The 27,899-nt window shown below is 46.6% G+C and overlaps 1 protein-coding gene across 1 annotated transcript; it reads right to left on the bottom strand.

Moving 5' to 3' along the window:
* LOC137562010 (zona pellucida sperm-binding protein 3-like) lies at positions 1-27,889 on the bottom strand. The gene is made up of 9 exons (XM_068273353.1): positions 27,866-27,889; positions 26,609-26,636; positions 20,804-20,922; positions 14,017-14,120; positions 8,192-8,375; positions 7,816-7,936; positions 6,049-6,140; positions 3,729-3,856; positions 1-224 (listed from the first exon to the last, which is right to left on the bottom strand). The coding sequence occupies exons 3-9, from the start codon at positions 20,920-20,922 to the stop codon at positions 1-3; spliced, it is 972 nt and encodes a 323-aa protein (XP_068129454.1). The 5' UTR covers positions 26,609-26,636; positions 27,866-27,889.
* Between the last annotated feature and the right edge of the window lie 10 nt (positions 27,890-27,899).

The raw sequence follows: 27,899 nt of genomic DNA on the forward strand, positions 1-27,899 counted from the left end.
CTAGTGAGAAAATCTTTTTAAGAGACATTTTCCAACTGCAATAACACCGACAGCTACAACCACCAGACTGACTGAAGCAACTGCCACCAACACCCACAGCTCCACAGGGCGGGACTCTGCGGTCTTCCTGGAGGCCTGGCTGTTTCCTGTCTGGCGAGAGGCGGAACTTCCTGTACCAGCAATCAGCAGGGGTCCCAGGAGGATCTGACTGTGTTCTTGAGGAGCTGCAAGAGAAATAATGTCAGAATAGAGACAAACCTTGTATGCACAACCATCACAATGGCCCAAGTATTGGCCTGAAGGGGGTAAAGTCAACCTTACATATGGAGCAGCTGAATGCTGTACAGCCATTATGCAAAATATTAGTTTGTCATGCAGGGTACAGGGCTAGTATTAGGAGAACCCAATGACAGATCAGTATCAGATTGTTGCAGTATGAACCACTTTACTTTATAAAAGGGTAGGAACACTAAAAAATTAAAAAAGAGGACCTGTAGTACTAGTGAAAACATGAATAAAATTGCTTATGGTTGACAATATTTATAGATTTAGGGTTTGCCTATTGTAAAATCTTTCCTCTCCCTGATTTTCATTCTGAAATGAATCACTGGTAGTGACATCTTAGTTCTGCCAGGTGATCTGTACGGAATGTTCACTGAAGGCTGGTGCACACCACAAAAGCTTTTCTAAGCACTTTGTTATTTTAAAAGCTCTCTTGCTAAGGTTATCCTATGTGTGCACACTAAAGATCCCCATAGTATTGCATTTGCAAGAGCTTTTAAAAAATCTCTAGCATTTAAAACGCTCGTGCTGTGCACCAGCCCTTATGGCTCATTCACAATATGAGCATTTGCTTTTATTTTTAGCGGTGGCTATTTAAAAAAAACACCCTAAAAGAGCTTGTGTAATGATGTCCTATGAGAATGTTCACATGTGAGCGTTTCTATTTGATTAAAATCACAAATTCACTACATGTACCATTTTCTGACTGCTTTGGCTTACTGGAAGGTGTAGGGAAATCGCAAAGTGATTTCCTGAGCGCTTTTAATACATTGCATTTATCAGGGCAGAGGCAAGAGAGGCTCCAGCCTCAGGGCGCAGTGTAGGAGGGGGCGCACAACTCACTCAGCTATCATTCCCCTATTGGGCTCTATTCTCAAAGACTTCCCGCATGCGGTAAAGTACATGCGGAAAGTTTGCACCCAAAATACCGTCAAGTTGGAATTCTCAAAATGTTCCGCATGTTTTTCCCGCATGTGGAAAAAGTGTGATAAAAGTGCGGGATTCATGCGGAAAACTTTCCGCAAAAGTCGGTATTTTCCGCAATAAAAGATCAATTCTCAAAATTGTTCAGGCGCATCATTTCGTCGTTAATTACCGATTTTTTATCACCTACAAGTAGTAGGTGATATATTCCGCATCCCATTGACTTTAATGAAGTGTGGAGGCTTAAGGGCTGTGCTTGCTGGACTTTAACTTTTTTTTTTAAACACTTTTTCATGCGACCTTTTTATCGCATCATTCCCGCATGAATAATGGCCGTTTCCGCATCTTTTTTCCCGCATGCGGCAAACATGCGGAAAATGTTAGTGACTGCTGATAAAATGCGGAGTTTACCGCTGGCGGGAATTTAGCGGTAAAATTTTGCGGTACTTTTGGCTCTTTGAGAATAGAGCCCAACGTGTCTGAAACAGAGAAATAAGGAATAAAGGGGATACATGACAAACTCTAAATTTCTAGATTGCAGTCACTAAGGTGTTGGGGGGCAAAGTTGGGGGGTTAAGGGGCCCTGGGGTACCTCTTAGTCTAATAGCAATCAGTGTGGCTGGGGAGGGAGGGATGAGGAAGCACAGTTTGGAGTCTTAAGCTGAGTACACACGTACGATAACGATCGTTCAAAAACGAACGATAACGACAATTGGACCGATAATCGTGCGCTCCAAATTTTCCAACGATCGTTTTTTGGGACGATAACGACCGTTATCGTTCAATCCGACCGATCCAAACCGGCGGATTTTTTCGAAAGATAATCGTTAAATCGTTGCAGTGTGTACAAAGATCGTCCGATAACGCATGTTCTTATTGCCTGTCATAACGTCACTTCCGTTTGCGCACGCATTTTTTAATCGTTCGTCGTTCAGTACTTTATACTTACATCGTTCACGTGTGTACACAATCGTTCATTACGAACGATCTTTTCCGTCTAATTTGAATATCGTGTAAACGTCACGAATCGTTCGTAACGAACGATCTTTATCGGACGTGTATACGAACCTTTAGCCTTGAGTGCTGGAGGACCTTGTCCAAACTCTGGTATTCTTCTCTGGCTCAAAGAGTTCACTTCCTCAGTTGCTCATCAAAAGCGATTAGAAAAAGCCCTTACAAAAGCACTTTTGTGTTTTGCTAATGTAAAACGCATAGGCCTTTTGTAGGCTTGTTTTAATTTAAATGTATGCAAATCACTAGGACGGCAACAGGAAGTGGAAACATCAGAAATCTTCAACATTCTAATTAAAAAAACGCAATGCACATGTGTTACCATAGACCTTCATTATGTGCGCATTTGGCAGCCAGCCTGCATAATCTGCAACACTACCAGTGTTTGCAGAACGCTTACTGTAAAAACGCATTGAAATGCAGCTTCCTCTGTATCCCATAGACTAACATTGCTGCATAAAACGCAGTGTTTCCCGCTACGCTAGCGTTTCTGCTATGTGTGCACCCGGCCTCACCCATCCAGCTGGTGCAGGAGAGCAGGCAACATGCTAAAAGGTGCCCAGAGAAGAAAAAGTTTGTCTGCCGATTCTGCCCATATACTACAGGCAGATTCCAGTCCAATTTCCTCAAAATCTTCAGGGAATTGTCTGAGTCTGCATCGCCACTGCCCCCCAATGTATGAATGTCAGACCCCCCCCCTCCCCCATGCATTTATACCTTACCTATCCTGTAGCAGCCTCTGCGTTGTGTCCGTAACCTCCGGGCGGCTCTCCATACATGCTACTGGTGCATAGTGTCTGATGTTAGTCGGTGGCATATACGGAGAGCCACCAGAGGTTACAGACACCGCACAGAGGCTGCTACAGGACAGATAACAGATTCACATGGTGAGGAGCACATTCATACATTGTGGCAGCAGCAGCTAGTCGCTCGTTCTGGTAATTGCCCAACTTATACCCGACCAACCAACTTCGGCACATCTTGTGGTATGTACGATTGACCACTTTCCATTCCAAAATTGGTCAATTGGTCGGGCATGCAGTTGGCGGCACCCATTTTCATCCAATTCAGTTATATTAATCAAATTGGATGGTTGATCAGCTGCTAAGTCGCCTAATGCATGCCCACCGTGTTATTAGAGTTCCTTCCACATCAGGGAGGTTTTCCACCAGGAATTGCAAACAAACCATCTAAAATAAAAGCATCTGGTGAATCAGTAGGATTTTTTCCAGCTGTACTCATAGGGGATGGTGAAGGGAGGGGGTATGGCCCCCTTTAGACTGCTAGGAAAAAATTCGACCAGCCGTTGTGAGGGACAGTGGTAGAAATGTTCAGTCTACTCATTGTTTGTAGTCAGTAAAACATAACAGCCTTCAGCAAGTTGCTTCCATGGACTTAGCCATATGTAATGTAAGTGCTCAGTAAAGTCAGCTGTTTTGATTACTGCATGCGGTAATACTTTATGAATTGACCCCATAGTAGCTGGTCTTGAGGATCTGGATGCTACTCACCCACATCTCGCTTGCCAAGTCCTCTTTGTCTTCCTGAGGAGCCCCACACTCTGCTCTGACCAGGAGGGTTGCAGGACCCGGTGTTGCAGCACTGGCAGATCCCACTGGAGCCTTCCACTGCAGACCAACTGCAAAGATACAAAATCAGCAAAGCCAAAACAAGCTTCTTCTAAAGTCGTAAACATAGTTAACCATATTCCAATCAGTCACTGGCAAGGTGGCGTTTATTGCGCATGAACCTTTTATCCCACTAACTTGATTCACACCAAGGAATGTGTTACAATACGAGGCCAGTGCTTGTATAGTCTCTTTAACAGGCCATCATCAGCAACACCCCCACAGCTAGAGGGTCTTTCATTTTAGTGTAGGCATCAACATTTCCACCGACTTGAAACTGCACCAATTAGCAGCGGTGCATGATCATTCAAAATTAAAGGTAAAGAGGTGCTCTGGCATGTTCAAAAAAAAAAAAAAAAAAAAAAAAAAAAAGTGAGGTGGCTTTTACCTCAACCAAATTCTTGTATAAACAAAGAATTTTATTTAGCACAAGAGGCTCCCTTTTACTATTGTTTTTTTCTTGTAATTGGCACGAGGAAGCAGGCTGAGACCCATGAAATGCGTTGCCTGCGCTAAATAAAGTTTTGTTCATTCAAGAGTTTCATTATGGAGTAGCATTTCGAATTTCCTTTCTTTATAACACTACACTATTTGGGCTTCCTTGTACTTTGCATAGGCTGCTGCAACACCCCTCCAACTGTATGATCGTTCACAAGGTAACCTAGGCAGGTGCATGGGGCCTGGCTGCCACCTTTTTAGACCCCTCTCCTACCTCAGTTTATCATTGTCACAAAGTGTAGCTAAGAAACAGATTTCTGATTATGTGGTGATCTGCAGTATCACCAATAATACAAATATAGAAGCACAAGGCGTATGCAAATGTAACAACTTTATTACACAGGGATTGATGCAAACAGTAAATTGCTGATAGGAGATCAGCAGTTACCTCACCAGTGGCGAGGGCCCACTGGTGAGAGTAGTCAGACAGATCAGGTAGGCAACAGACAGGCAGACAAAGTACAAAATCGGCAGGCAGATTCAGAGATAAGTTCAGGCAAAAGGTCGGCAACGAGATCAGATAGGCAAAAGGTACAGAATCGAAAGGCAGAGATCTAAGTCAGTATCCAGGCAGAGGGTCGGCAACAGATCAGATGGGTAAGGTACAGAATCAGGAGGCAGAGAGAGTAATCAGAGGTCACAGGTAAGGAGTCATACACAAATATCAATACAATGAAATAATCCTAGTCTAAGTGTGTAATCCCTGGGTTCCTGCCGGATCAATGCACACAAGGATCTATCTAGGTCTGAGCGCTAACACTGAGTATTCGCAACAGCAGACAGCGAGCTACTGACAGCTCGCTGTCTTTATGCAAGACAGGGAACCCCCAGGGCTCGCCCCAATGAGCCAATCAGCGCTGCAGAGTGCCGATAGTGACGTCAGCCGACCCTCAGGTCAGCTGCTGCGTCTCCTTGCGGCGTAAGGGTCCCGCCGCTGGCCGCTCGCTTAGCTCTGACACTATGCGCCGGCGACTGGTTAGCGCGGGGTGTCCTACTAGGTTGAGCGGCGGGGATAGCTGTGATCCTGCTGCTTCCTGCTACCCCACTGCTCGTTACAATCATGAAGACCAATTGGGAACTAAAGTGACTCCTTGGTTTGGGCCCCATTTGTTCTTAAATCCTTCTTTGGTTGGTAATCAAGTTATATTTAGGGATGGCCCTACTTAGAACTCATGGAGAAGCATGTGATCAGTTTTATCAGCAGATAGATTTGTAAGCCTCCGATTTGCTGGTCCTGATCATGTGTTAAACCAGGAAGTCATCACAGCAAATCAGGACCTTACAAATTAGCTGATCACATGCTTCTCCAGGAGTTCTAATCAGGGCCATCCCTAGTTATATTTACCTGCGGAATCTCGTCCCATGAAGCCGCCCTGACGTCCCTGCGTCACGCCACTTCCGCCGTATGGCCCCGCCTCCCCTCCAAAAACCACCAAGCTATTTACTGCATTAAATTGCCAGACGTGTTTTCTCGGAAGGGAGGGGGAGGCAGGGCCAAGCAGCAGAAGTGGAGTGATGCAGGGACTTCAGGGCCGCTTCCTGGGACAAGACTCGAGGTAAATATAACTTTTCATTACAACAGTGCTGACTAATTTTTTGTATCAGGTCCTCTTTAATGGACCAGCAGTTACATGTTTCCCCATAAGGATTTTTTTTATGCTCTAACATTGAGAGCAGTCCGAGTTTACACAAGTTTAGTGGTCACCTGCTTGTGGACTTGCTGTAGGAACAGGCTTTGTTCACAGGGTCAGGAACCTGGGTCAGTGGAGCAGCCCGCAGATCACAGGTGATGTAGATCTGTGGGGGAAAAAAAGAAAAAAAAAAAAAAAAAAAAACAGAACAACCTTTGGATTTTTCTGTACAACTGATAGTTATTGTATTGCTGTAAAAGTGTGTTTATAGCAAGTGTGGCCACCTTTACATGCAAACTTCTCAAACCCATGCAAGTGCCAAAATAAAAATGGGCTTGGAGCACTTGAAAGCCTCTAAATCAGTTGGATGCTGAGGGGTTAAGGCATCATGCTCATGGCAATAATTTAAAGTGTGGCTTTGCACATGCAATTTTAGCACCTCCATCAAGTATGAGATCTTACCTGCCCAACAACTATGCTGTGTTTTTTTTTTCCTTTCTCTGCCCAAAAGTTAATATATCAGGTATGTAAGTGGCTGACTCAGTCCTGACTCAGACAGGAAGTGACTACAGTGTGACCCTCACTGATAAGAAATTCCAACTATAACAGTTTCCTAGCAGAAAAGGGCTTCTGAGCGCAAGAAAGATAAAAAGGGGAATTTCTTATCAGTGAGGGTCACACTGTGGTCACTTCCTATCCGAGTCGGGACTGAGTCAGCCACTTACATACCTGATATTTAACCCTTTCAGGCAGAGGGGGAGGGGGGGGGAGGAAAAAAAAAAAAAGAAAAAAGAACACAGCATAGTCATTTGTGTGCTAGGCACTGTACATACACGTCTCTCATGTCCCTTCGGGTATCCTTTAAGAACTGGGCCAGTTAGCATGCAAGGCCAAAGCAGCACATCACCGATTGTATTCTAAGAAGGCCATAGTGACCAATAAGCCTAAATTGGAACAGTCAACCTCTAGACCAGCATTTCTCAAACCTGTCCTCGTGTCTCCCCAACAGTGCATGTTTTGCAGGCAACCTCACCTATGCACAGGTGGGGTAGTGTCTGCTAGGTGGATTCCATGTAGCTGAGACACTAATTACCCACCTATGCATAGCTGAGGTTGCCTGCAAAACATTGTTGGGGAGCCAGAAGGACAGGGTTGAGAAACACTGCTCTAGTCTGAGATATGTATAATTTGCACACAAGTTAGAGTTACTTGAATGTCATTGACCACGATTCATATTTAAAGACTACAGGTTAATGAGCATCCGCTATCCACTATTCGGGCAGGAATACCCAGGCTTCCAGTTTGGAAAATGAAGGCTGCTGGGGTCCTTCGACCATCAAGTTCAAAAGTTGGAGGGAAGGAAGAGGAGTAGTCAAGCCTGAAGATGGATCTTTTAACATTCACACTACTTAGTGTAGCCATGAACAAACACCAGATCAGTTTCAAGAGTTTTCAAACTAACAATTTCAGTGGTCTTATAAAAGCAGTAACATTTCATCCACCCATCAGATCAATGGGAAGAATATAATGTGTAGATTTGCCAGAGCCATTCACTAGACAAATTAGAGCCTAGTGTCCTTTTCTACCATCCTTCTGTAGAAGGCCACTCATTTTGCAGTACATCCATTAATCCCTCATAGGACAAGACATGCTACTTTGCTATAACCAAACTTCTACAGTGCTCACCCCACTGCTTTAACGCAGTCTGGATCGGCTTGGGTTCAAAAGGTCAGGAAAGAGGTCTGGCTCTGGCTCAGTTCAATGCAGCCTACAATTTACTCAGGCTGGAATTCAAACTTTGTTCACCACAGATGGTGACTAAAATGCTGAGTATTACTCACCACAGAAGTGTCCTCTTCCACAAAGCGGAAGGCATCAACTGAAAACTGCAGCTTGTTTGGTTGGATTCTTGGAGATCTAAAGGCTGAAGAGGCATCATCTTGTGTTCCATCCACAAGGCACCTAAAAACATAATGGGTGTAGGTCAGGTATGTCAAACCGGTCCTACGAGGGCCGAGGTCCTCACATTGATACAGCTCAAATAAATTGATGGGTCTGAATCAGGAAAGGTGTGGTCCATCAGGTAGAACACATTCCTTTCTCAGTCAATGCTAAACACTGGCATGGATCTGGCCCTCCAGGCTTGGAGTTCGACACGTGGTGTAGGTGCATCAGGAGGTGGCAAGCTGAGCAAATGAAACCACTCCTAAAACATACCCATTGGTGGTTATGATATTGTAGAGAGGCCCAGAGGAGAAGTCTTGAGTTACAGTGGTACTGGCCACACAACGATCAACAAACAGGATCAGATCAACATGGTTCGTAGCATCCACAGAGGCTTCTATGTTGAAAACCTCCCCAAGGTTGTAGAACATGAATTGCCTGGGCCCTGTCCAGTCATCTAAAGGACCAAACCAAAAAGTTAAATTAAAAACTAGTCGACCCTCTCCATCCTCCTAGTTAATCTGCATTTACTAGCACATTTTGTTTACAAATCTAAAATGGCACTGCCAAACAACGAATTACCACTTTCCCCTTCCCAAACTTTCCAACCTCTGCCATCCTTGTACACAAACTATGGTCTGATGTATGTGCAAAAGCTATCAAGGTGAGGGCTCAGACACACTACAAGCACATTTCTGAGCACTTTTTGGCCATCAGAGAGCTTTTTAAAAATGCTTGCATTGACTTACATTAAAATTGTGGCAAAATCTTGATTGTGGTAAACTCACACGATTTTACTGCAAGTCAAAGCTCTCAGAAAGCTTTGACGGCCAAAAAGCTGTCAGAAAAGCACATAGTGTGTCTGAGCCCTGACGAGGGAGAAGTGAAAGCACATCCTAAAGACAGGCCGCATCTTAATGACTACCAACAGGTGTGCAGAGCCCCCTAGAGGCAACATACACACCTTGTATGCAAAACAAATGCTAGAATCATGCACTAACATCTGATAGAAAGGGAATGCAAACCATATCAAATGGGAGCAGCTAGCCATTAAGTTAACTTTTTTGACAGAGGTGGCAGTACTTGCCAAAAGCAGGCTGCATCTGAATGACTACCAGCATAGGTGTGCAGAGCCTAATTATAGGAAGGCTACGCATCTTGTATTCAAAACAGATGCAAACTTTCATGGCAGATGTTAGCTCAAAAGCGTTGTGTTGGAATTCGGGTATCTTTTCTCCTCCTGTCTTGTAGGGATTTGTAGGATGTCAAAAGCCAGCTCACATCCATTGGCCATGGCCAGGAATCAAACCCAGGTCAACTGCTTGGAAGGCAGCTATGCTCACCATTTTACCACCAACACTGCCTGCTAAAGCCAGCTTAGCATGTACCATTGTGATATACCTTGAATCTACATGGCTATCTGGGGTTCTCGTCGGACAACTGTTGAACAAAAAAGGCAAGGCCATCCCTGGTTGGGCTTGAACCACCAACCTTTCGGTTAACAGCCAAACACTAACCAACTGCACTACAGAGAATGTGCACACAGCCACACTTTCTCTTACAGGGTTATGGAAACAGTTTTGCCCGTGCGATAAAGTGAGGTGCAAAAATGAAATCATGCCTAGCAGAGGATGGTTGATTCATCAACCTCTGGGTTATGGGCCCACCACACTTCTGCTGCACCACTCTGCTGCCACATAGAGAATGCTTCGTTGTAGGAAAAAGTGGCGTTAACTCCTTGGAGCAGACTTCCTCCCTCCAAAACACCCGCATACACAATCATACAATTGGTTAGCGTGTTCGGCTGTTAACCAAAAGGTTGGTGGTTCAAGCCCACCCAGGGATGGCCTTGCCTTTTTTGTTCAACAGTTGTCCGAAGAGAACCCCAGATAGCCATGTAGATTCAAGGTATATCACAATGGTGCATGCTAGGCTGGCTTCAGAAAGCAGTGTTGGTGGTAAAATGGTGAGCTTAGCTGCCTTCCAAGCAGTTGACCGGGGTTTGATTCCTGGCCATGGCCAATGTATGTGAGCTGGCTTTTGACATCCTACAAATAGGAGGAGTTTGAGTCTAACAGGAGAAAAGTGCTATACAAATGTTCGGATTATGATCTGTTTTAAAAGCAAGATTTGTACCCTGCCTATCATGGGCTCTGCACTAAAGATGAGCGTAATGACCGAATTACGATTTCGCGAAATTTCACGTAATTAGTGTAATTACGATTATGGCCGTAAGTACATAATCGTAATGAAGAAGGATTTCGCGTAAGCGTAATTTTTCGTGTAATTTTCGCATTACTGTGGGTATTACGAAATTAATGGGTATGGCCATGCTCCCAAGCGGAAAAGTTGACGCATGGATCAATGTTAGGTAGCCGCCGACTTTAAGGGTTAATAGCAAAGCCCCCTTAAATGCTAAGAGCCTCAAATTTGGAGAATATATTAAGGAGATCAGGAGGAATAAGAGGAAAAAAAAAATTCTCAAAAAGACCTTATAGTTTGAGAAAATCGATTTTTAAGTTTCAAGGGCAAAAATGTCTTTTAAATGCGGAAAATGTCATTTTTTTTTTGCACAGGTAACAATAGTGTATTATTTTCATAGATTCCCCCAAGTGGGAAGAGTTTTACTTACTTCGTTCTGAGTGTGGGAAATATAAAAAATGATGTGGGGTCCCCCCTCCCAGACCTCTTTAACCCCTTGTCCCCCATGCAGGCTGGGATAGCCAGAATGCGGAGCACCGGCCGTGTGGGGCTCCACACCCTGACTATACCAGCCCGCATGGTCCATGGATTGGGGGGTCTCGGAAGGGGAGGGGCAGCCAAGCTTTCTCCTCCCCCTCCGAGCCCTTGTCCAATCCAAGGACAAGGGGCTCTTCTCCACCTCCGATGGGCGGTGGAGGTGGAGGCCGCAATTTCCGGGGGGGGGGGTGTTCATGGTGGAATCTGGGAGTCAGGGGAGGACTGGGACCTTTTGGCCTGGGGGGAAAAGAAAAACTAGAGGCCCGTTTTCACAGCACCCCCAGCCCAAATGACATCACACACGTGCCCCACGTGCTATATGCCGGTAGTCATGTGGGAAATACAGCAAGGATACTCGAGGGACAGCGTGACAGGTAAAGTATAAATGCACTGACACCGCCCCCCCCCGGTCGGGGTTTCTATCTCTTGCACAAGTCCTGCAAGCAGCCCTCCTGGAGTCTAGGGACTGTCTGCAAGCAGCCCTTCTGGAGTCTAGGGACTGTCGAAAACTTTTCAACCTAGACAATATGTAGCTATGCACATGCAGTTAACAATGGTGAGAGACCAGACAGATTTTTTCCCACGGACCCTGCAGGCAAGCCTCTGCTCTGTATCATGCTGTGTATATTTACTAGCTTGCCCGCCCTGCAATTGTTCTGTAATTGGGCGTTTATTTCCCTCATTCAGCCTAGTGTTTCACATTGCCTTATACAAAAACCTGAATTCACCAGGCACAGTGCCAGCCCTAAATCATTAAATGAGAGGCAGCCTGGGGGGAAATCTCCCCCCTTCCCCCCTGGCCAGTCCTCCCCTGCTGGGAGTCCCCTTTAAAAAAGGGGTCCCCCAGATGCCCACCCCCCTCCCAGGAGAAATGAGTATAGAGGTACTTGTACCCCTTACCCATTTCCTTTAAGAGTTAAGAGTAAATAAACACACAAACACTTAGAAAAAGTATTTTAATTGAACAACAAAACATAACCACGAAAAAAAGTCCTTTAATATTCTTAATTAACCAATAATACTTACCTGTCCCTTTAAATAAATGATCCCTCGCAATATCCTCGGAAATGTTCTATCAGTTACAATGTAACAAAGTTATTACAATGTAACAACTTTATTACATTGTAACTACGCCGCACCCGACGTCACTCGCCGCCGCATACGCGTCCGTGCAGGACGCTAAGTCCCCGCTGGCCCCCGCTGTCCACCCCGCCCACATCTGTCACCCACATGTGGGTGACATGTGGGAGAGGCGGGGAGGGCAGCGGAGCCGGCGGGGACTTAGCGTCCTGCACGGAGTCCGGACCCAACAGAGCTCTGAGCTATATAGCTCAGAGCTCTCTAAGCATCTTTGTATTTGGGCTCCAAGGAGCCTCATTGGTCCTTAGCAGACCAATGGGGTTCCTTCAAATCAGAAGGAACCCCATTGGTCTGCTAAGGACCAATGGGGCTCCTTGGAGCCCAAATACAAAGATGCTTAGAGAGCGCTGAGCTATATAGCTCAGAGCTCTGTCGGGTCCGTGCAGCACGGACGCGTATGCGGCGGAGCGGCGAGTGATGTCGGGTGCGGCGTAGTTACAATGTAACAAAGTTGTTACATTGTAACTGATAGAACATTTCCGAGGATATTGCGAGGGATCATTTATTTAAAAAAAAGGGACAGGTAAGCATTATTGGTTAATTAAGAATATTAACCACCCTGGCGTTCTGATAAGATCGCCAGGGAGGCTGCGGGGGGGGGGGGGGGGGGGGGGTTTAATAAAAAAAAAAACTATTTCATGCAGCCAACTGAAAGTTGGCTGCATGAAAGCCCACTAGAGGGCGCTCTGGAGGCGTTCTTCCGATCGCCTCCGGCGCCCAGAATAAACAAGGAAGGCCGCAATGAGCGGCCTTCCTTGTTTTGCTTAGATCGTCGCCATAGCGACGAGCGGAGTGACGTCATGGACGTCAGCCGCCTCCGATCCAGCCCTTAGCGCTGGCCGGAACTTTTGTTCAGGCTACGCTGGGCTCAGGCGGCTGGGGGGGACCCTCTTTCAACCGCTGCTCGCGGCGGATCGCCGCAGAGCGGCGGCGATCGGGCAGCACACGCGGCTGGCAAAGTGCTGGCTGCATGTGCTGCTCTTTATTTGAAGAAAATCGGCCCAGCAGGGCCTGAGCGGCAGCCTCCGCTGAGCTGAGCTCGTCCATACCGCCAGGCTGGTTAAAGGACTTTTTTCGTGGTTATGTTTTTTGTTCAATTAAAATACTTTTTCTAAGTGTCTGTGTGTTTATTTACTTTAACTCTTAAAGGAAATGGGTAAGGGGTACAAGTACCTCTATACTCATTTCTCCTGGGAGGGGGGGTGGGCATCTGGGGGACCCTTTTTTAAAGGGGACTCCCAGATTCCACCATGAACCCCCCCCCCAGGAAATCGCGGCCTCCACCGCCCATCGGAGGTGGAGAAGAGCCCCTTGTCCTTGGATTGGACAAGGGCTCGGAGGGGGTGGGGAAAGCTTGGCTGCCCCTCCCCTTCAGAGACCCCCCAATCCATGGACCATGCGGGCTGGTATAGTCAGGGTGCGGAGCCCCACGCGGCCGGTGCTCCGCATTCTGGCTATCCCAGCCTGCATGGGGGACAAGGGGTTAAAGAGGTCTGGGTGGGGGGACCCCACGTCGTTTTTTTTTTTATATTTCCCACACTCAGAACGAAGTAAGTAAAACTCTTCCCACTTGAGGGAATCTATGAAAATAATACACTATTGTTACCTGTGCAAAAAAAAAAAAAAAAAAAAACTGACATTTTCCGCATTTAAAAGACATTTTTGCCCTTGAAACTTAATCGATTTTCTCAAAAACTATAAGGTCTTTTTGAAAAAAAATTCTCTCCTCTTATTCCTCCTGATATATTCTCCAAATTTGAGGCTCTTAGCATTTAAGGGGGCTTTGCTATTAACCCTTAAAGTCGGCGGCTTTTTTATATTATACGGAGCGTTACGGTTTAACGCGAAATTACGGTAGAGTTTAATGCGAAATTACGGCATGAACGAAATGCGAAATTATGCGTTGAAAATTACGCTTACGGCATTTTCAATTACGATTTTAATGGCAATTACGCTACCGTAATCGCAAATTTCGCATGCGTAATTATAGTAATGCGAAATTACGAAAATTTCGGCTCAACTCACTGCACACCTGTTCTGGTAGTTCCCATGCAGCCTGCTTTGGGAAGAGCTACCACTTCCCCCTGTTGCTAGTAAGATGCACTTGCTAGTAACATCCCTTCCCACAAGGACAGCCCAAGAAACCCTCTGTGCCCCTTTCATTGGCAGAAGATTGCTACAGATAACTGAAGATGGAGATGTCAGCCAGCTCAACTTACCATTCATCAGCCTCAAGGAAAAAGAAAGCCTCTCTTCTGAGGATACAGTGGTGCTAAATGGAGACCAAGTTGGCTTGATGGCCTGGCTGCTCACATTGCCAAGCCTATTCATAAAGAAAAGACAAAACAAAATCAAGATTATGAACCTTAAAGTTGTGGTTTCCCTCAAAATGGAGTTCAGAAGACCTCAGTGCAACTGTTTGAACCAGCAATATGCATAGGCATACTGTAGGGGGGTTGGGGGAAAATGAGTTGAACTTACCTGAGGCTTCTAGTGGTCCCCCGCAGACATCCTGTGCCCACACAGCCACTCCCCGATGCTCCGTCCCCGCCTCCGGGTCACTTCTGGAATTTCAGACTTTAAAGTCAGAAAACCACTGTGCCTGCGTTGCCGTGTCCTCGCTCCCGCTAATGTCACCAGGAGTGTACTGCGCAGGCACAGACCATACTGGGCCTGCGCAGTACGCTCCAGGTGACATCAGCAGGATCGAGGACACGGCAACGCAGGCGTAGTGGTTTTCTGACTTTAAAGTCTGAAATTCTAGAAGTGAACTGGAGGCGGAGCCGGAGCATCGGGGAGTGGCTGCGCGGGCACAGGATGTCTGCGGGGGACCATTAGAAGCCTCAGGTAAGTTCAACTCATTTTCCCCCAACTCCCCTACAGTATCCCTTTAAGCTACGTACACACATACAACAATCATTCGTTGTGAACGACGAACAAAACTTAATTAACAATAGAACGACCAAAGTAAAGTTAGGTTTAAAGGTGTGTAACGATCTGATCGTTAGAACAAACGTTACATCACGTAAAGCAACTATTGCGCTTGCGGATAAAAATGAAAAGTTACATGGAGAAATGGCAAAATGCGCATGTCAAGCCTAGTACGAATGACCGTTTTCCAACGATGCACTACTTTTGCAAACGATCGTCGTTGGGGAAAAATCCAAGCTAGATCGTTCGTTTTAACGATCTAGCTCGTCCGGCGTTAGACTCAGTGGCGTACCTACTGGGGATGCACCCCCATTGGCTGCAGGGGGCCTCTAGCCATGTGCAGGGGAAGCGCTGCCGATATGCTCCGCCCCCCCCCCCCCCCCCCTCGTGATTGTGGGACCCCCCAGCCAGGTGTGGAACTGGCCGCAGCGTCTAATAGACGCCGGGCCAGTTCATTGCCAGCAGTCTCTCGGGAGGCAGAGCAGGGCTACGGCAAGATGGCTGCCACAGCCCTGCTCTGGAGACTGTCTCCAGTACAGGGCTTTGGGTGCCATCTTGTCATAGCCCTGCACTCTGCCTGTCAGCACGGGAGATGTGCTGCGAGCCAGATGCCAGGAGAGGAGACTTCTGCCAGGTGAGTGAATTTTTTTCACAGGTGCAATTGTTTTTTTTCTGGTCTGCTGCCCACATTGCGATTTTTTGGTGTCTGCTGCCCAAATTACGATTTTATAGGGAAAGGTTGCCCAATTTGCTATTAATTTCTGATGAAATGCTGCCCATTTTATGATTTCTGGTAAAATGCTGCGCAATTTACGATTCATTTCTGGTAAAACATTGCTGCATTAGGATTATTTTATAGTGAAACGCTGCCCCATTACGATTTGGCGCCTGGGGGGGGGGCATCCTCATTTTCGCAGGAGGACCCAGTGATTTCTAGTTACGCCCCTGGTTAGACTTAATGGTCGTTGGCTGCTTTGTTTTTTACGGTCATTTGACATGATTGGGGAACGATCGTTTCAAACGACTATAGTCGCATGTGTGTACACACCTTTAGGGTGCATACACATGCATTTGATTGTCCCATCATTGGCCTATCTGAGACCTCTTTTCCATGAACTGTTGAGCTGTGTGCTCAGCAAGCAGTTGCCAGGCAGCAGTGAGCAGTTACCAGGCAGCAGTGAGCAGTTGAGAGTTTGAGGCATTTCACTGCCTAGAGACAGTTCGTGGAAAAGAGGCCTTAATAAATCAATTTAGTATGAAGGCCAACAGGTACTGAATACTACGAACCAAATTAGTTCAACTCACAACTCATTTGGTAATGCAGAAAACAGCTGATTTTACTGACCAGGTAGTGAAACGACAATTCACTACATCTGTTACTGAATAAAAAAAAAAAAAAAGTTATTTAAAGAGAAACTCAGGTGAAAATAATGTAGTAAAAAAAGTGCTTCATTTTTTACCATAATTATGTATAAATGATTTAGTCAGTGTTTGCTCTAAGTAAAAATCTTTCCTCACCCGATTTACATTCTGACATTTATTACATGGTGACATTGTTACTGTGGGCAGGTTATGTAGCTGCTCCTAGAGACAGCTGTAAACAGCTAATTCCTGTCTGTGAACATTGTTACATTGTGGCAGTTTGCCCAGAGTACCGCGGTACTGAGAGCTTCTTGTGGGAGGGGTTTCAGCACAAAATAAGTCATACAGCGCCCCCTGATGATCCGTTTGTGAAAATCATTATATTTCTCACTGTGCAAATTTGGACAGAGGCGCCAGGCAGGTTAAAATGATCTAAAAACAACTAAAAAGGAGGAGTACAGGTGGACTTACCTCCTGAAATGATGGACAATCAAGATTGTTCAAATCGCAAACAACAATTTATTTTGGCACTCCGCAACGCGTTTCGCAGGTATAACCCGCTTCCTCAGGCAAGGAGTGCAAGCTCAAAAAGGTCCAATAGTGGCAATGCGCCTTTGTTTCAAGTGCATTATATTTCTCACGTAAAAGGGGTTATCAGCTACTGATTGGGATAAAGTTCAATTCTAGGTTGGAGTTTCTCTTTAACACTAGCTAACAGCTCTCAGTAACCGGCAATCAGACATGCGGTAACATTGACAAAGGAGAATAGTTTGAGAGATAGATCGTAAAAGACCCAATGTGGTATTTCACAGGCCGAAATGTAATTACTGACCAGCACTTTGTGAATGGAGGCCATTGGGCTCTGTTCTCAAAAAGACTTCCCGCATGCGGTAAAGTGCATGCAGGAAGTTACCGACCAAAACACCGCCACATTGAAATTCTCAAAATGTTCCGCATGTTTTTTTCGCATGCGGAAAAAGTGCTGTAAAAGTGCGGGATTCATGCGGAAAAATTTCCGCAAAAGTCGGTATTTTCCACAATAAAAGATCAATTCTCAAAAATGTTTAGGCGCATCATTTAGTCGTTAATTACCGATTTGTTATCACCTACAAGTAGGTGATATTCCGCATCCCATTGACTTTAATGAAGTGTGGAGGCTTAAGGGCTGTGCTTGCTGGACTAACTTTTTTTTTTTAAACACTTTTTCATGCGACCTTTTTACCGTATGATTCCCGCATGAATGCCCGTTTCTGCATCTTTTTTTCCGCATGCGGCAAACATGCGGAAAATGTTAGAGAATGCTGAAAAATGCAGAGATTACCGCTGGCGGAAATATAGCGGTAAAATTTTGCGGAAAAGTTTGGTCTTTGAGAATAGAGCCCATTTGTGTAGGCAAGCTCAAACTACATGGAAGTAGTAAAATTGGATGTTTGTACTAGGCTTTAAAGCTGGCAGACTTTAGGAGGAGTCAGCCAACAAGCCCCATGTGCTTTCTCAGTGGGTAAGACAAGACCCCTTTTCCACAGGATGCTCTAGTGGCTGGATAGTGTACTGGTAAAAAAAAGGGGAGCGGTCAGCCATACTACCACTGAAAAGAAAAACCCCAAATAAATAAGTAGATAAATACTTGCATAACAGATGTATTCCACGTTTTGATTTTCTACAGAAAAAAACCCTTGGCATTTCCTAATAAGTGTGGCTATTTTGAAGTCAATCCTTATGTAATTTCCTCCCTTACTCTCCTCTGCCTAACTGTATGCATTGCCCACCCTTCACTATAGAAAGTGCATTGTCTTAAAGGGGAAATGGAGAGGTATAGGGAGGCTGCCATGTTCATTTCCTTTTAAGCAGTACCAGTTGCCTGGCTGCCCTGCTGGTCCTCTGCCTTTAATGCTATTAGCCATAGCCCCTGAACAAGCATGCAGCAGATCAGGTGTTTCAGACTTTAAAGTCAGATCTGACAAGACTAGCTGCATGCTTGTTTTTGGTGTTATTCAGATACTACTGCAGAGAAATAGACCAGCAGGGCTGCCAGGCAACTGGTATTGATTAAAAAGAAAACATGGCAGCCTCCGTATACCTCTCTTCAGGTCCCCTTTAAGCAGGGCCGGAGCTACCATAGGAAAAAAATAAGCAGCTGCCCCAGGGCCCCAGAGCCTGTAGGGGCCCTCAAGTTGTCCTTCCCCATCTTAACTGTTGCTCCCCAGGGACTTTGCAAAGTCTGTTAAGTTGGGAGGGTCAGCAGCCAGCTCAGGGGCCCAGGTGGGGGGGGGGGGGGGGGGGTAGAGTTTGGCTGCAGCAAAGGGCCTCTGACGCTTTTTGGTCAGGGGATGTTTGTTGGGGGCCCCCAGGCTAATTTTGCCCTAGGGCCCCATTGATACGTGGAATGGCCCTGCCTTTAAGGTGGCCATACACTGGTCGATTTGCCATCAGATAGATCCCTCTTTGATCAAATCTGATCAGAGAGGGATCGTATGGCTGCCTTTACTGCAAACCGAATGGGCTCCATTCACAAAGATGACAAAACACCGAAAAATTTTACTGAAAATTTTTCGCCAGCGGTAAACCCCGCATTTTTTCCAAATTAACTAATATTTTCCGCATGCGGGAAAAAAGATGCAGAAACAGCCATTATTCATGTGGAAATCATGCGGTAAAAAGGTCGCATGAAAAAGTGTTAAAAAAAAAAAAGTTAGAATCCAGCAAGCACAGCCCTTAAAGTGAATGTTTACCCATTTAAAAATAAAAAGAAAAGTCAGATACTCACCTAATGAGAGGGAAGGCTCGGTCCTAATGAGTCTTCTCTCCCAATGCCCGGTCCCGCGCAGGATACCCCGTAGCAGTATTCGACCAGTTCGGTCAAATACTGCCACTTCCGCTGCCGAAGGGATGTTTCGGAAGCCTTCGGGAGCACTCGGGCTCCGAGGATGGGGCCGCTCCATAGTACGCATGCGCCCTCTATGACGCGTACGTAGTATGGAGCGGCCCGTCTTCGGAAGCCCGAGTGCTCCCGAAGATCTCCGAAGTCCCTGCGGCGGCGGACTCGAACGGGGGAGCCAGCGCAGCACCGAGGGCACCTCTCCTTAGGTGAGTATCTGACTTTTATTTTTACATTGGTACCCATTGGCTTTAAGCCTCCAGACTTCATTAAAGTCAATGGGATGCGGAATATATCACCTACTACTTGTAGATAAAAAAAAAAAAAAAAAAAGTAAATAATGACTAAATGCACCTGAACAGTTTTGAGAATTGATTTTTTTTTTTTGCCAGAAAATACCGACTTTTGCGGAAATTTTTCCGCATGAGTCCCGCACTTTTACCGCATGCGGAAACATTTGTGAATGTGAACTTGCCGATGTTTTGGTCGCAAACTTCCTGCATGTACTTTACCGCATGCGGGAAGTCATTGAGAATAGAGCCCATTGTGAATCGATTTCAGCATGAAACCAATTCACCATCTGTTGAGCTGCTGTCTCCCCCCCCCCCCCCCCCCTATACATTACCTGCTCCAGCCGGCGCGAGTACCCTGGTCCCCGCTGTCTCTTCTATGGTCAGGACAGGGAAGAAGTGAAGCCTGCTGGACTGAGCCCAGCGCGAGACGGAGCAGCGGTGACAGTGGGGACTCGCGCCGGCAGGAACAGGTAATGTATTGCTACTGTATTGTGTAGGTCATTCGAACGCCGCTATCGATGCACTACCGACCCACCGGCGATCGAGCGAAATATTCCGCATGGACAGGAATGATAGATTTCAGACGGAAAATCGATAGTTCGGTCAGCGTTTGCACAATGATTTCACAGCAGATTCGATCAGTGAAAAAAAAAAAAAACCTGGAAAGTGTATGGGCCCCTTTAGCATGACAAATATTGGCCAATTAGAGGGGAACAGAGGTGTGGGAGGGAAAAACAGGAGGGAAAGAGGCTTCAGCCAATTAGGCTGCATTAGTTAAGTCTGAGGGGGAAGAAGAGAAGCAGAAAAAGACAACCCAGCATGCCCTGCAACTTCCTTTTAGTGTACCAAAGAGTTAGGTAAACTGGGGAATGATCATTAAACAAGAAAGGTAATAATTATTTTAACTTTTGGGTTGCCTGGTTAGCATCCTTATTACTTGTTTGTCGTGCAAAAAGAATCAAATCAATTATTTTTATCTGGTAGTTACACTTCTGCCTTTGAATTCTGGCTAGGGTCAGTACCTATTCAGTAAGGCGTTCAAGGGAAGACCAACACTGCAGGGTGGCCTCTTGAGCGCATCCCAGTGGCTGCAGCTCTTGAGGGCTTTGAGTCCAACAGGAAAAAAAAAAAAAAAACCCGTACAAAATGTTAGGATTGGTAATTCCCCCACCCCCTCCAAGCACTGGTCACAACCCCCCCCCCCCCCCCCCCTTTCCCTGCTCAGAACTTACTAATGCAGAGAAGTTGGAAAGATGGCACTCCTTCCCCCCCCCCCCCCCTCCCAATGGAGACACATCTGAGTTCAGCTGTGCCAAGAAGTCACTTTTTTTTACAACTACACTGCATGTCACTCAAGGCTGCCGAGTCAGCTGCATGAAAGTCACACCTAAAAGGCATTTGTGACCAGCAACCTGGAGGCTGAACCACCTGACAACTGGACAGGCTGGTCTGTTGTCCATGGAAATGGGCCCAAGTGTGGATGACTGGTGGCCAGCCAGATAATCTGTTGGACTGGTACATATTCCTGCCCTCGTTACTCACCGGGGGTAGAAGCACTGGATGGGGACCACAGCTGGGCTGCTCCTCATAATGGGGACACCTCTGGCAGTGGTTGGGCTGTAGGTCAGGTTGGTGGAATAAATCAGCCAGTCTGGAGTCATCTAAGAGGAAGAGAGGATGAAGGTTATCCTGATCTTCAACCATCCAGTATTGGGACATTTATACTATACAGGTCCTTCTAAAAAAAAATTAGCATATTGTGATAAAGTTCATTATTTTCTGTAACGTAATGATAAACATTAGACTTTCATGTATTTTAGATTCATTACACACAACTGAAGTAGTTCAAGCCTTTTATTGTTTTAATATTGATGATTTTGGCATACAGCTCATGAAAACCCAAAATTCCTATCTCAAAAAATTAGCATATTTCATCCGACCAATAAAAGAAAAGGGTTTTAAAAACAAAAAATAAAAAAAAGTCAACCTTCAAATAATTATGTTCAGTTATGCACTCAATACTTGGTCGGGAATACTTTTGCAGAAATGACTGCTTCAATGCGGCGTGGCATGGAGGCAATCAGCCTGTGACACTGCTCAGGTGATATGGAGGCCCAGGCTGCTTCAATAGCGGCCTTAAGCTCATCCAGAGTGTTGGGTCTTGTGTCTCAACTTTCTCTTCACAATATCCCACAGATTCTCTATGAGGTTCAGGTCAGGAAAGTTGGCAGGCCAATTGAGCACAGTAATACCATGATCAGTAAACCATTTACCAGTGGTTTTGGCACGGTGAGCAGGTGCCAGGTTGTACCGAAAAATGAAATCATCTCCATAAACCTTTTCAGCAGATGGAAACATGAAGTGCTCCAAAATCTCCTGATAGCTAGCTGCATTGACCCTGCCCTTGATAAAACACAGTGGACCAACACCAGCAGCTGACATGGCACCCCCAGACCATCACTGACTGTGGGTACTTGACACTGGACTTCAGGCATTTTGGCATTTCCCTCTCCCCAGTCTTCCTCCAGACTGGCACCTTGATTTCCAAATGACATGCAAAAGTTGTTTTCATCCGAAAAAAGTACTTTGGACCACTGAGCAACAGTCCAGTGCTGCTTCTCTGTAGCCCAGGTCAGGCGCTTCTGCCGCTGTTTCTGGTTCAAAAGTGGCTTGACCTGGGGAATGCAGCACCTGTAGCCCATTTCCTGCACACGCCTGTACATGGTGGCTCTGGATGTTTCTACTCCAGACTCCGTCCACTGCTTTCGCAGGTCCCCCAAGGTCTGAAATCTGTCCTTCTCCACAAACTTCCACAGTGTCAGGTCACCTCGTTGTGCAGCGTTTTCTGCCACACTTTCCTTCCCACAGACTTCCCACTGAGGTGCCTTGATACAGCACTCTGGGAACAGCCTATTCATTCATAAATTTCTCTGTGTCTTACCCTCTTGCTTGAGGGTGTCAATGATGGCCTTCTGGACAGCAGTCAGCAGTCTTACCCATGATTGCGGTTGTGAGTAATGAACTGTAACGATTGTGGAACTTCCTCCGTGATCAGCGCACAACGCGTGCGCCGATATGGCGGAAATCCTCCACAAGCGTATAATTGCAGGAACCCAGCAAAAGGTGCTACGCACCCGTAGAGGGAAATTCCTGTCGGCAGATGGCGTTGAGGAGTGCAGAGGAACCAATCCTCTGTACCTCCACAAATGCCAGACAGGAATTGTATGAAGCGCAGAACGCAATCGCAAGAGAAGCGATTACGAATGAAAACGAGCAAAGGGACAGGTAGTATGTGTGTGCGCCAATCTAGTCGCCACCCCGCGACAGCGTACACACAACAGCAGATACGAAACAGAAACGCAACCGCAAGAAAGGCAATTGCCAAAAGTGACACAAGGCAGAACAGAACACAAGGATAGCAAAGGCACAGCAAATCATACAATAAGGAGATACGGAAAACAACAAACGCTAACTGAACGCGAACACCGCACTCATTCGCAACAGTGCACGCGTTCATGCGCGGTCTCCACATGATAAGCACAATAGAGACAAGCATGCCTAACCAACCATTGACAGACAAACATGTAACAGAGGACGCGAGCGCTTGCTTAACGGTTACCTCACCGAGCCTCCAGCAAGCGTTCGTAGCAGACAAGACAGACACGAAAACAGGGACAAGCGAGAGATAGGATCCACAGCACTAGCGAAAGTGGCTAGCGTGATCCAGGAAGACAGAACAGAAGGATCCACAGCACTAGCGCAGGATGCTAGTGCGATCCAGGAAGGCAGAACAGAAGGATCCACAGCACTAGCGGAAAGTGGCTAGCGCGATCCAAGTAGACAGAACCGAAGGATCCACAGCGCTAGCGCAAGATGCTAGTGCGATCCAAGTGAGACAGATCAGAAGAGATAGCTGGTAGCAACCGCTGCACCAGCTATACTCCAAAAACAGAGATCAGAACGATTTCCTGTCGACCACCGCTGGGACAGGACAATCGCAACAGAACAAACAAAACAGATAAGCAATCCTAACTGCACTAGGGGAACCTGCCTAGCGCAGTTTCAGAAATTACTCTAAGCTGAACTTCAAACAAAGAGTAAGGCTGACACTCCTCCAGGAGTGTTTCACAGGAAGGAATCCTTATGACCAGCCAAGCATTGTGGGAAACACATAGTACTTATAGTACACACCTCCAATGAATGTGGCCAGGCAATTTGCATGACAACGTATGCAAATTCCTCAGCAAGCACAAGCTGCAAAACTGACAGAAGATCTCCTTTCCAGAGTCCTGCAGCATGCAAACCTAAACAATGGTCAAAAAGCTGCCTGCCTGCACAGGCAGCTGAGCAGATCATTACATGAACAAGGCTGGAAGTTTTGAAAAGCCTCAGGAATCTTTTGCAGGTGTTTAGAGTTAATTAGTTGCTTCGGATGATTAGGTTAATAGCTCGTTTAGAGAACCTTTTCATGATATGCTAATTTTGAGATAGGAATTTTGGGTTTTCATGAGCTGTATGCCAAAATCATCAATATTAAAACAATAAAAGGCTTGAACTACTTCAGTTGTGTGTAATGAATCTAAAATACATGAAAGTCTAATGTTTACCAGAAAATTACAGAAAATAATGAACTTTATCACAATATGCTAATTTTTTTTTAGAAGGACCTGTATATATTTACAAGGAAAGAGGGACAAAAGAAGAGGAAAGAGGGACAAAAGAAGAGGAAAGAGGGACAAAAGAAGAGGAAAGAGGGACAAAAGAAGAGGAAAGAGGGACAAAAGAAGAGGAAAGAGGGACAAAAGAAGAGGAAAGAGGGACAAAAGAAGAGGAAAGAGGGACAAAAGAAGAGGAAAGAGGGACAAAAGAAGAGGAAAGGGGGACAAAAGAAGAGGAAAGGGGGACAAAAGAAGAGGAAAGGGGGACAAAAGAAGAGGAAAGGGGGACAAAAGAAGAGGAAAGGGGGACAAAAGAAGAGGAAAGGGGGACAAAAGAAGAGGAAAGGGGGACAAAAGAAGAGGAAAGGGGGACAAAAGAAGAGGAAAGGAGGACAAAAGAAGAGGAAAGGAGGACAAAAGAAGAGGAAAGGAGGACAAAAGAAGAGGAAAGGAGGACAGGGCTCCCAAAGATAGACAGTTGGGAGCTATGAATGCATAATCATAATAATTCAAGGACAGTCAGTGATATGACTATATATGACTAAAGGGCTACAGACAGGGGTGCCGCCAGCATACAAGCAAGCCAGGCCCCCGCTTGGGGCCTCACTCTGCTGCTGGCGGGCACCAGGCGGAGTGGCGGGGAGAGAGAAGTTTCAGCTTACCTTCCTCGATCCTGACGGCTTCTACCTAGTTCCTGTCCCGGCGTCTGTCGCTATGGTAACAGCACCCCTTATGATGACGTACCTCATGTCATCACAGGGGGAGCTCTTACCAATGCGACGCGCGCTGAAGATAGAAGCTGCGTGCAGGATGAAGGCAGGTAAGTGGAAACTTCTCTCTCCCCGCCGCTGCGCACACCCACACCCTCCCGGCTATAGTGGGGGGGGGGGGGAAGCATCTACCCTATACTGGGGGGCCATATACCCATCCAACCTATACTGGGTTGGCCTATACCCATCTAACCTATACTGGGGGGGCCTATACCCATCTAACCTATACTGGGGGGGCCTATACCCATCTAACCTATACTGGGGGGCCCATACCCATCTAACCTATACTGGGGGGCCCATACCCATCTAACCTATACTGGGGGGCCTATACCCATCTAACCTATACTGGGGGGGCCTATACCCATCTAACCTATACTGGGGAAAATATACTGGCTACCTATATTGAAGGCACCTACCTATCTAACCTATATGGAGGCACCTATCTTACCTATACTGGGGCAACTATATGGGCTACCTATACTGGGGGGGGGGGCTATAGCTGGCTACCTATACTGCAGGCACCTATACCAGTCTCCACATTGGGGGCACATTTTACACCCTCGCCCTGGGTGCAATTTAGACTAGAAACTGCTAGTATTTGGCTCCACCCATATGGTTTGGCCACACCCATATGGTTTGGCCACACCCATATGTCACCTTTGTTTTGGGGTGTGGCTATCCATTCATGGATGGGGGCCTCAAGTTATGGACTGCTTGGGGCCACCAAAACCTTAGCTGCACCCCTGGCTACAGAAAACACTGCCAGCAGCTCAGGAAGTTTGGTATAGAAAAATCCACAGTGAGGCATTTTAAAGCAAGTTATACAGCAACACTAGGGATGTTTAACAACATTTTAAAAATAAGCATTGCTTTATATGCACACATCACCAGGACAGCCGAATGACAGCTCTTCCTGCTGCCGCAATACTCTACCCAGCAGTGTCCCCCCCCCCCCCCCCCCCCCAAGTCGTCGCAACTCGGAGGGAGGTGTATTTCAGGGTCTAGCAACCACCAGAGCCCAGGGACGGATCTAGGGGGGGGGGGGGGGCGCAAGCAGGCATCTTGCCCCAGGCGCAGTTTGTTGAATTCTTAAAAAGGCAGCAAAATGAATGGCAGTTTAGGCGCAAAACCTGACCTTGCCCCAGGCGCAACTTGGTCTTGATCCATCCCTGCCAGAGCCCCAAAACACCCTTACAACATGCCCTGCACAGTTTAGCTGCTATGGGGCTCCAGGTTCTGCCACGGAGCGCTGAAACCACCTGCTTCACCTTATACTGTGCTTACTAGTTTAAAGGTAGCCATACACTGGTCGATTTGCCATCAGATGTGACCAAAAGATAGATCCCTCTGATCGAATCTAATCAGAGAGGGATCGTATGGCTGCCTTTACTGCAAACAAATTGTGAATCGATTTCAGCCTGAAACCGATTCACCATCTGCTGAGCTGCCGCTGTTACCTAACACCCCCCCCCCCCCCGCATACATTACCTGAAGCCTGGTCCCAGGCATCTTCTCCGCATCACAGCATCCGCATATAACTGTCACTCCAGTGACAGCGGAAGTTCAAATAGAGCGCCCTCCATTTGTACTTCCGCTGTCACTGCAGTGACACAGAAAGTTATACATGGATGCCGGATTCGGAAGGTGATGTGGAGAAGATGCCGGGAGCCAGCTTCAGGTAATTTATACCTGCGCCGATCGTACTCCGCTAGCGATGCACTCCCTACCCGCAGATGTTCAACGGTAATTTCCCACACGGAGCGATTGATCTATTTCGGGACAAAATTGATCAAAATTTAGCATTTAGCGTGAATGATTTGACAGCAGATTCGATCCCAGTGATCGAATCTGCTGTCAATCGGCGGGTAATCAGCCTAGTGTATGGCCAGCTTAAGAGTTGACGTAAGGAGGAGAGTTACCTGTCTGATGCTGCCGCAGTCCTGCAGGCTGTTTTGGAACAGGATGGTGACATCAGTACTTTGGGAAGTTGGCTGACAAGACTGGGACCCCACCCCTAAGCTGAGGTCAGAGGGTCTCACAAGTCTCCCATTGCCATAGAAATCCCTCCTGATACTGACCACCATGACATCTTCTCCACACTGGACACTGACGGGGGCATTCAGCAACTGCTGGGCCTGTCGGGGGATCCCACCAAAACTATCCCACCCACTACCACCTCGCAGAGCGCCCAGCCCAACCACCGGATTCATACTGCCCCTACTGTACTCTCTGCCACCCCATGCAGATGACCCCCTCCGAGGAGCATAATGCTGGTAACCTTGCCGCCAATCCATCTGCCGCTTGTGTCTGCCATCATCCCTGCCAACGCTTAACCCAAGACCATAAACCAGAACCAACAGCCAAATCTGCCAACTAGTACAGCTACCCATCCTGACTGCCAGAGAATCAGCATATGAAGGGGGAGGAGAGGCCTGCCCTAAATAGCCCTCTCATCAGCTGATAATCCCCTGCTGGGGCAGATAGCCACACCTAGCTCAGCTCTCCTCTGTAGGGATAGTCAGGCCTCTTTTCCATGGGCAGTTGATAGGCAGTGAAATGCCTCGTTTTAAAAATCGCAAGCGCATGCGTTTTTGATGCGTTTGTGTTTTTCTAGTAATTGCTGATTGGCTAAAGAATCCTTTGTTTTTTTCTAGTTTACATCTGAACAGGAAGCTGGAAATTGCAGAGTCTTCTGGGATACTGACTTCTGAAAAACGCAATGGAATCGCATTGCATTGCGTTTTTTCATGCATTTTTCAAGCGTTGCGCTTAAAAAAGCGCAGCAGGCACTGCGATTGCGTTTTTCTAAAAATGCATCGCACCAGTGTGTGCAGGTCATCATGATTTTCATTATTTTTCAAAAGACGTTGCGATTTTAAAAAACGCAGCGCAAGTGCAGCAGTGTGTACAGGCCCTCAGGGCTCATTCAAACTTGAGCGGAAATCGCATGATTCCCGCTCACCGCAAACCGCTAGCCATTTAATCCTATGGCAGTGTTAACCGCAAACGCGTTACATGCGGCGTTTTCCCGGCGATTCCCGAGCGATCTCGATCAGCATGTATAGAACCGCTAATCGCATCGCTCCCAAAACGCTGCAGTGTCCAGTGATCACTCCCGCAAAACCCTAGCTGCAATTGATAGCACTTAGCGATTTTAGATGTGAACGGGGCCTCACCACTGCTCACTGCTGCCTGGTAACTGCTCGCTGC

This window comes from Hyperolius riggenbachi, chromosome 3, assembly GCF_040937935.1.
Source record: "Hyperolius riggenbachi isolate aHypRig1 chromosome 3, aHypRig1.pri, whole genome shotgun sequence".
NCBI classification, from domain to species: Eukaryota; Metazoa; Chordata; class Amphibia; order Anura; family Hyperoliidae; genus Hyperolius; species Hyperolius riggenbachi.

What these genes read in the sequence shown, in the direction of transcription:
- LOC137562010 (XM_068273353.1), bottom strand. Translation starts at nt 20,922, where the DNA reads ATGACTCCAGACTGGCTGATTTATTCCACCAACCTGACCTACAGCCCA. An exon ending in AATATCATAACCACCAATGG is followed by an intron (nt 7,937 to 8,191) that starts GTATGTTTTAGG and finishes TTATGTTTTTAG; the next exon opens with GTGCCTTGTGGATGGAACAC. An exon ending in TGGAAGAGGACACTTCTGTG is followed by an intron (nt 6,141 to 7,815) that starts GTGAGTAATACT and finishes TTTCCCCCACAG; the next exon opens with ATCTACATCACCTGTGATCT.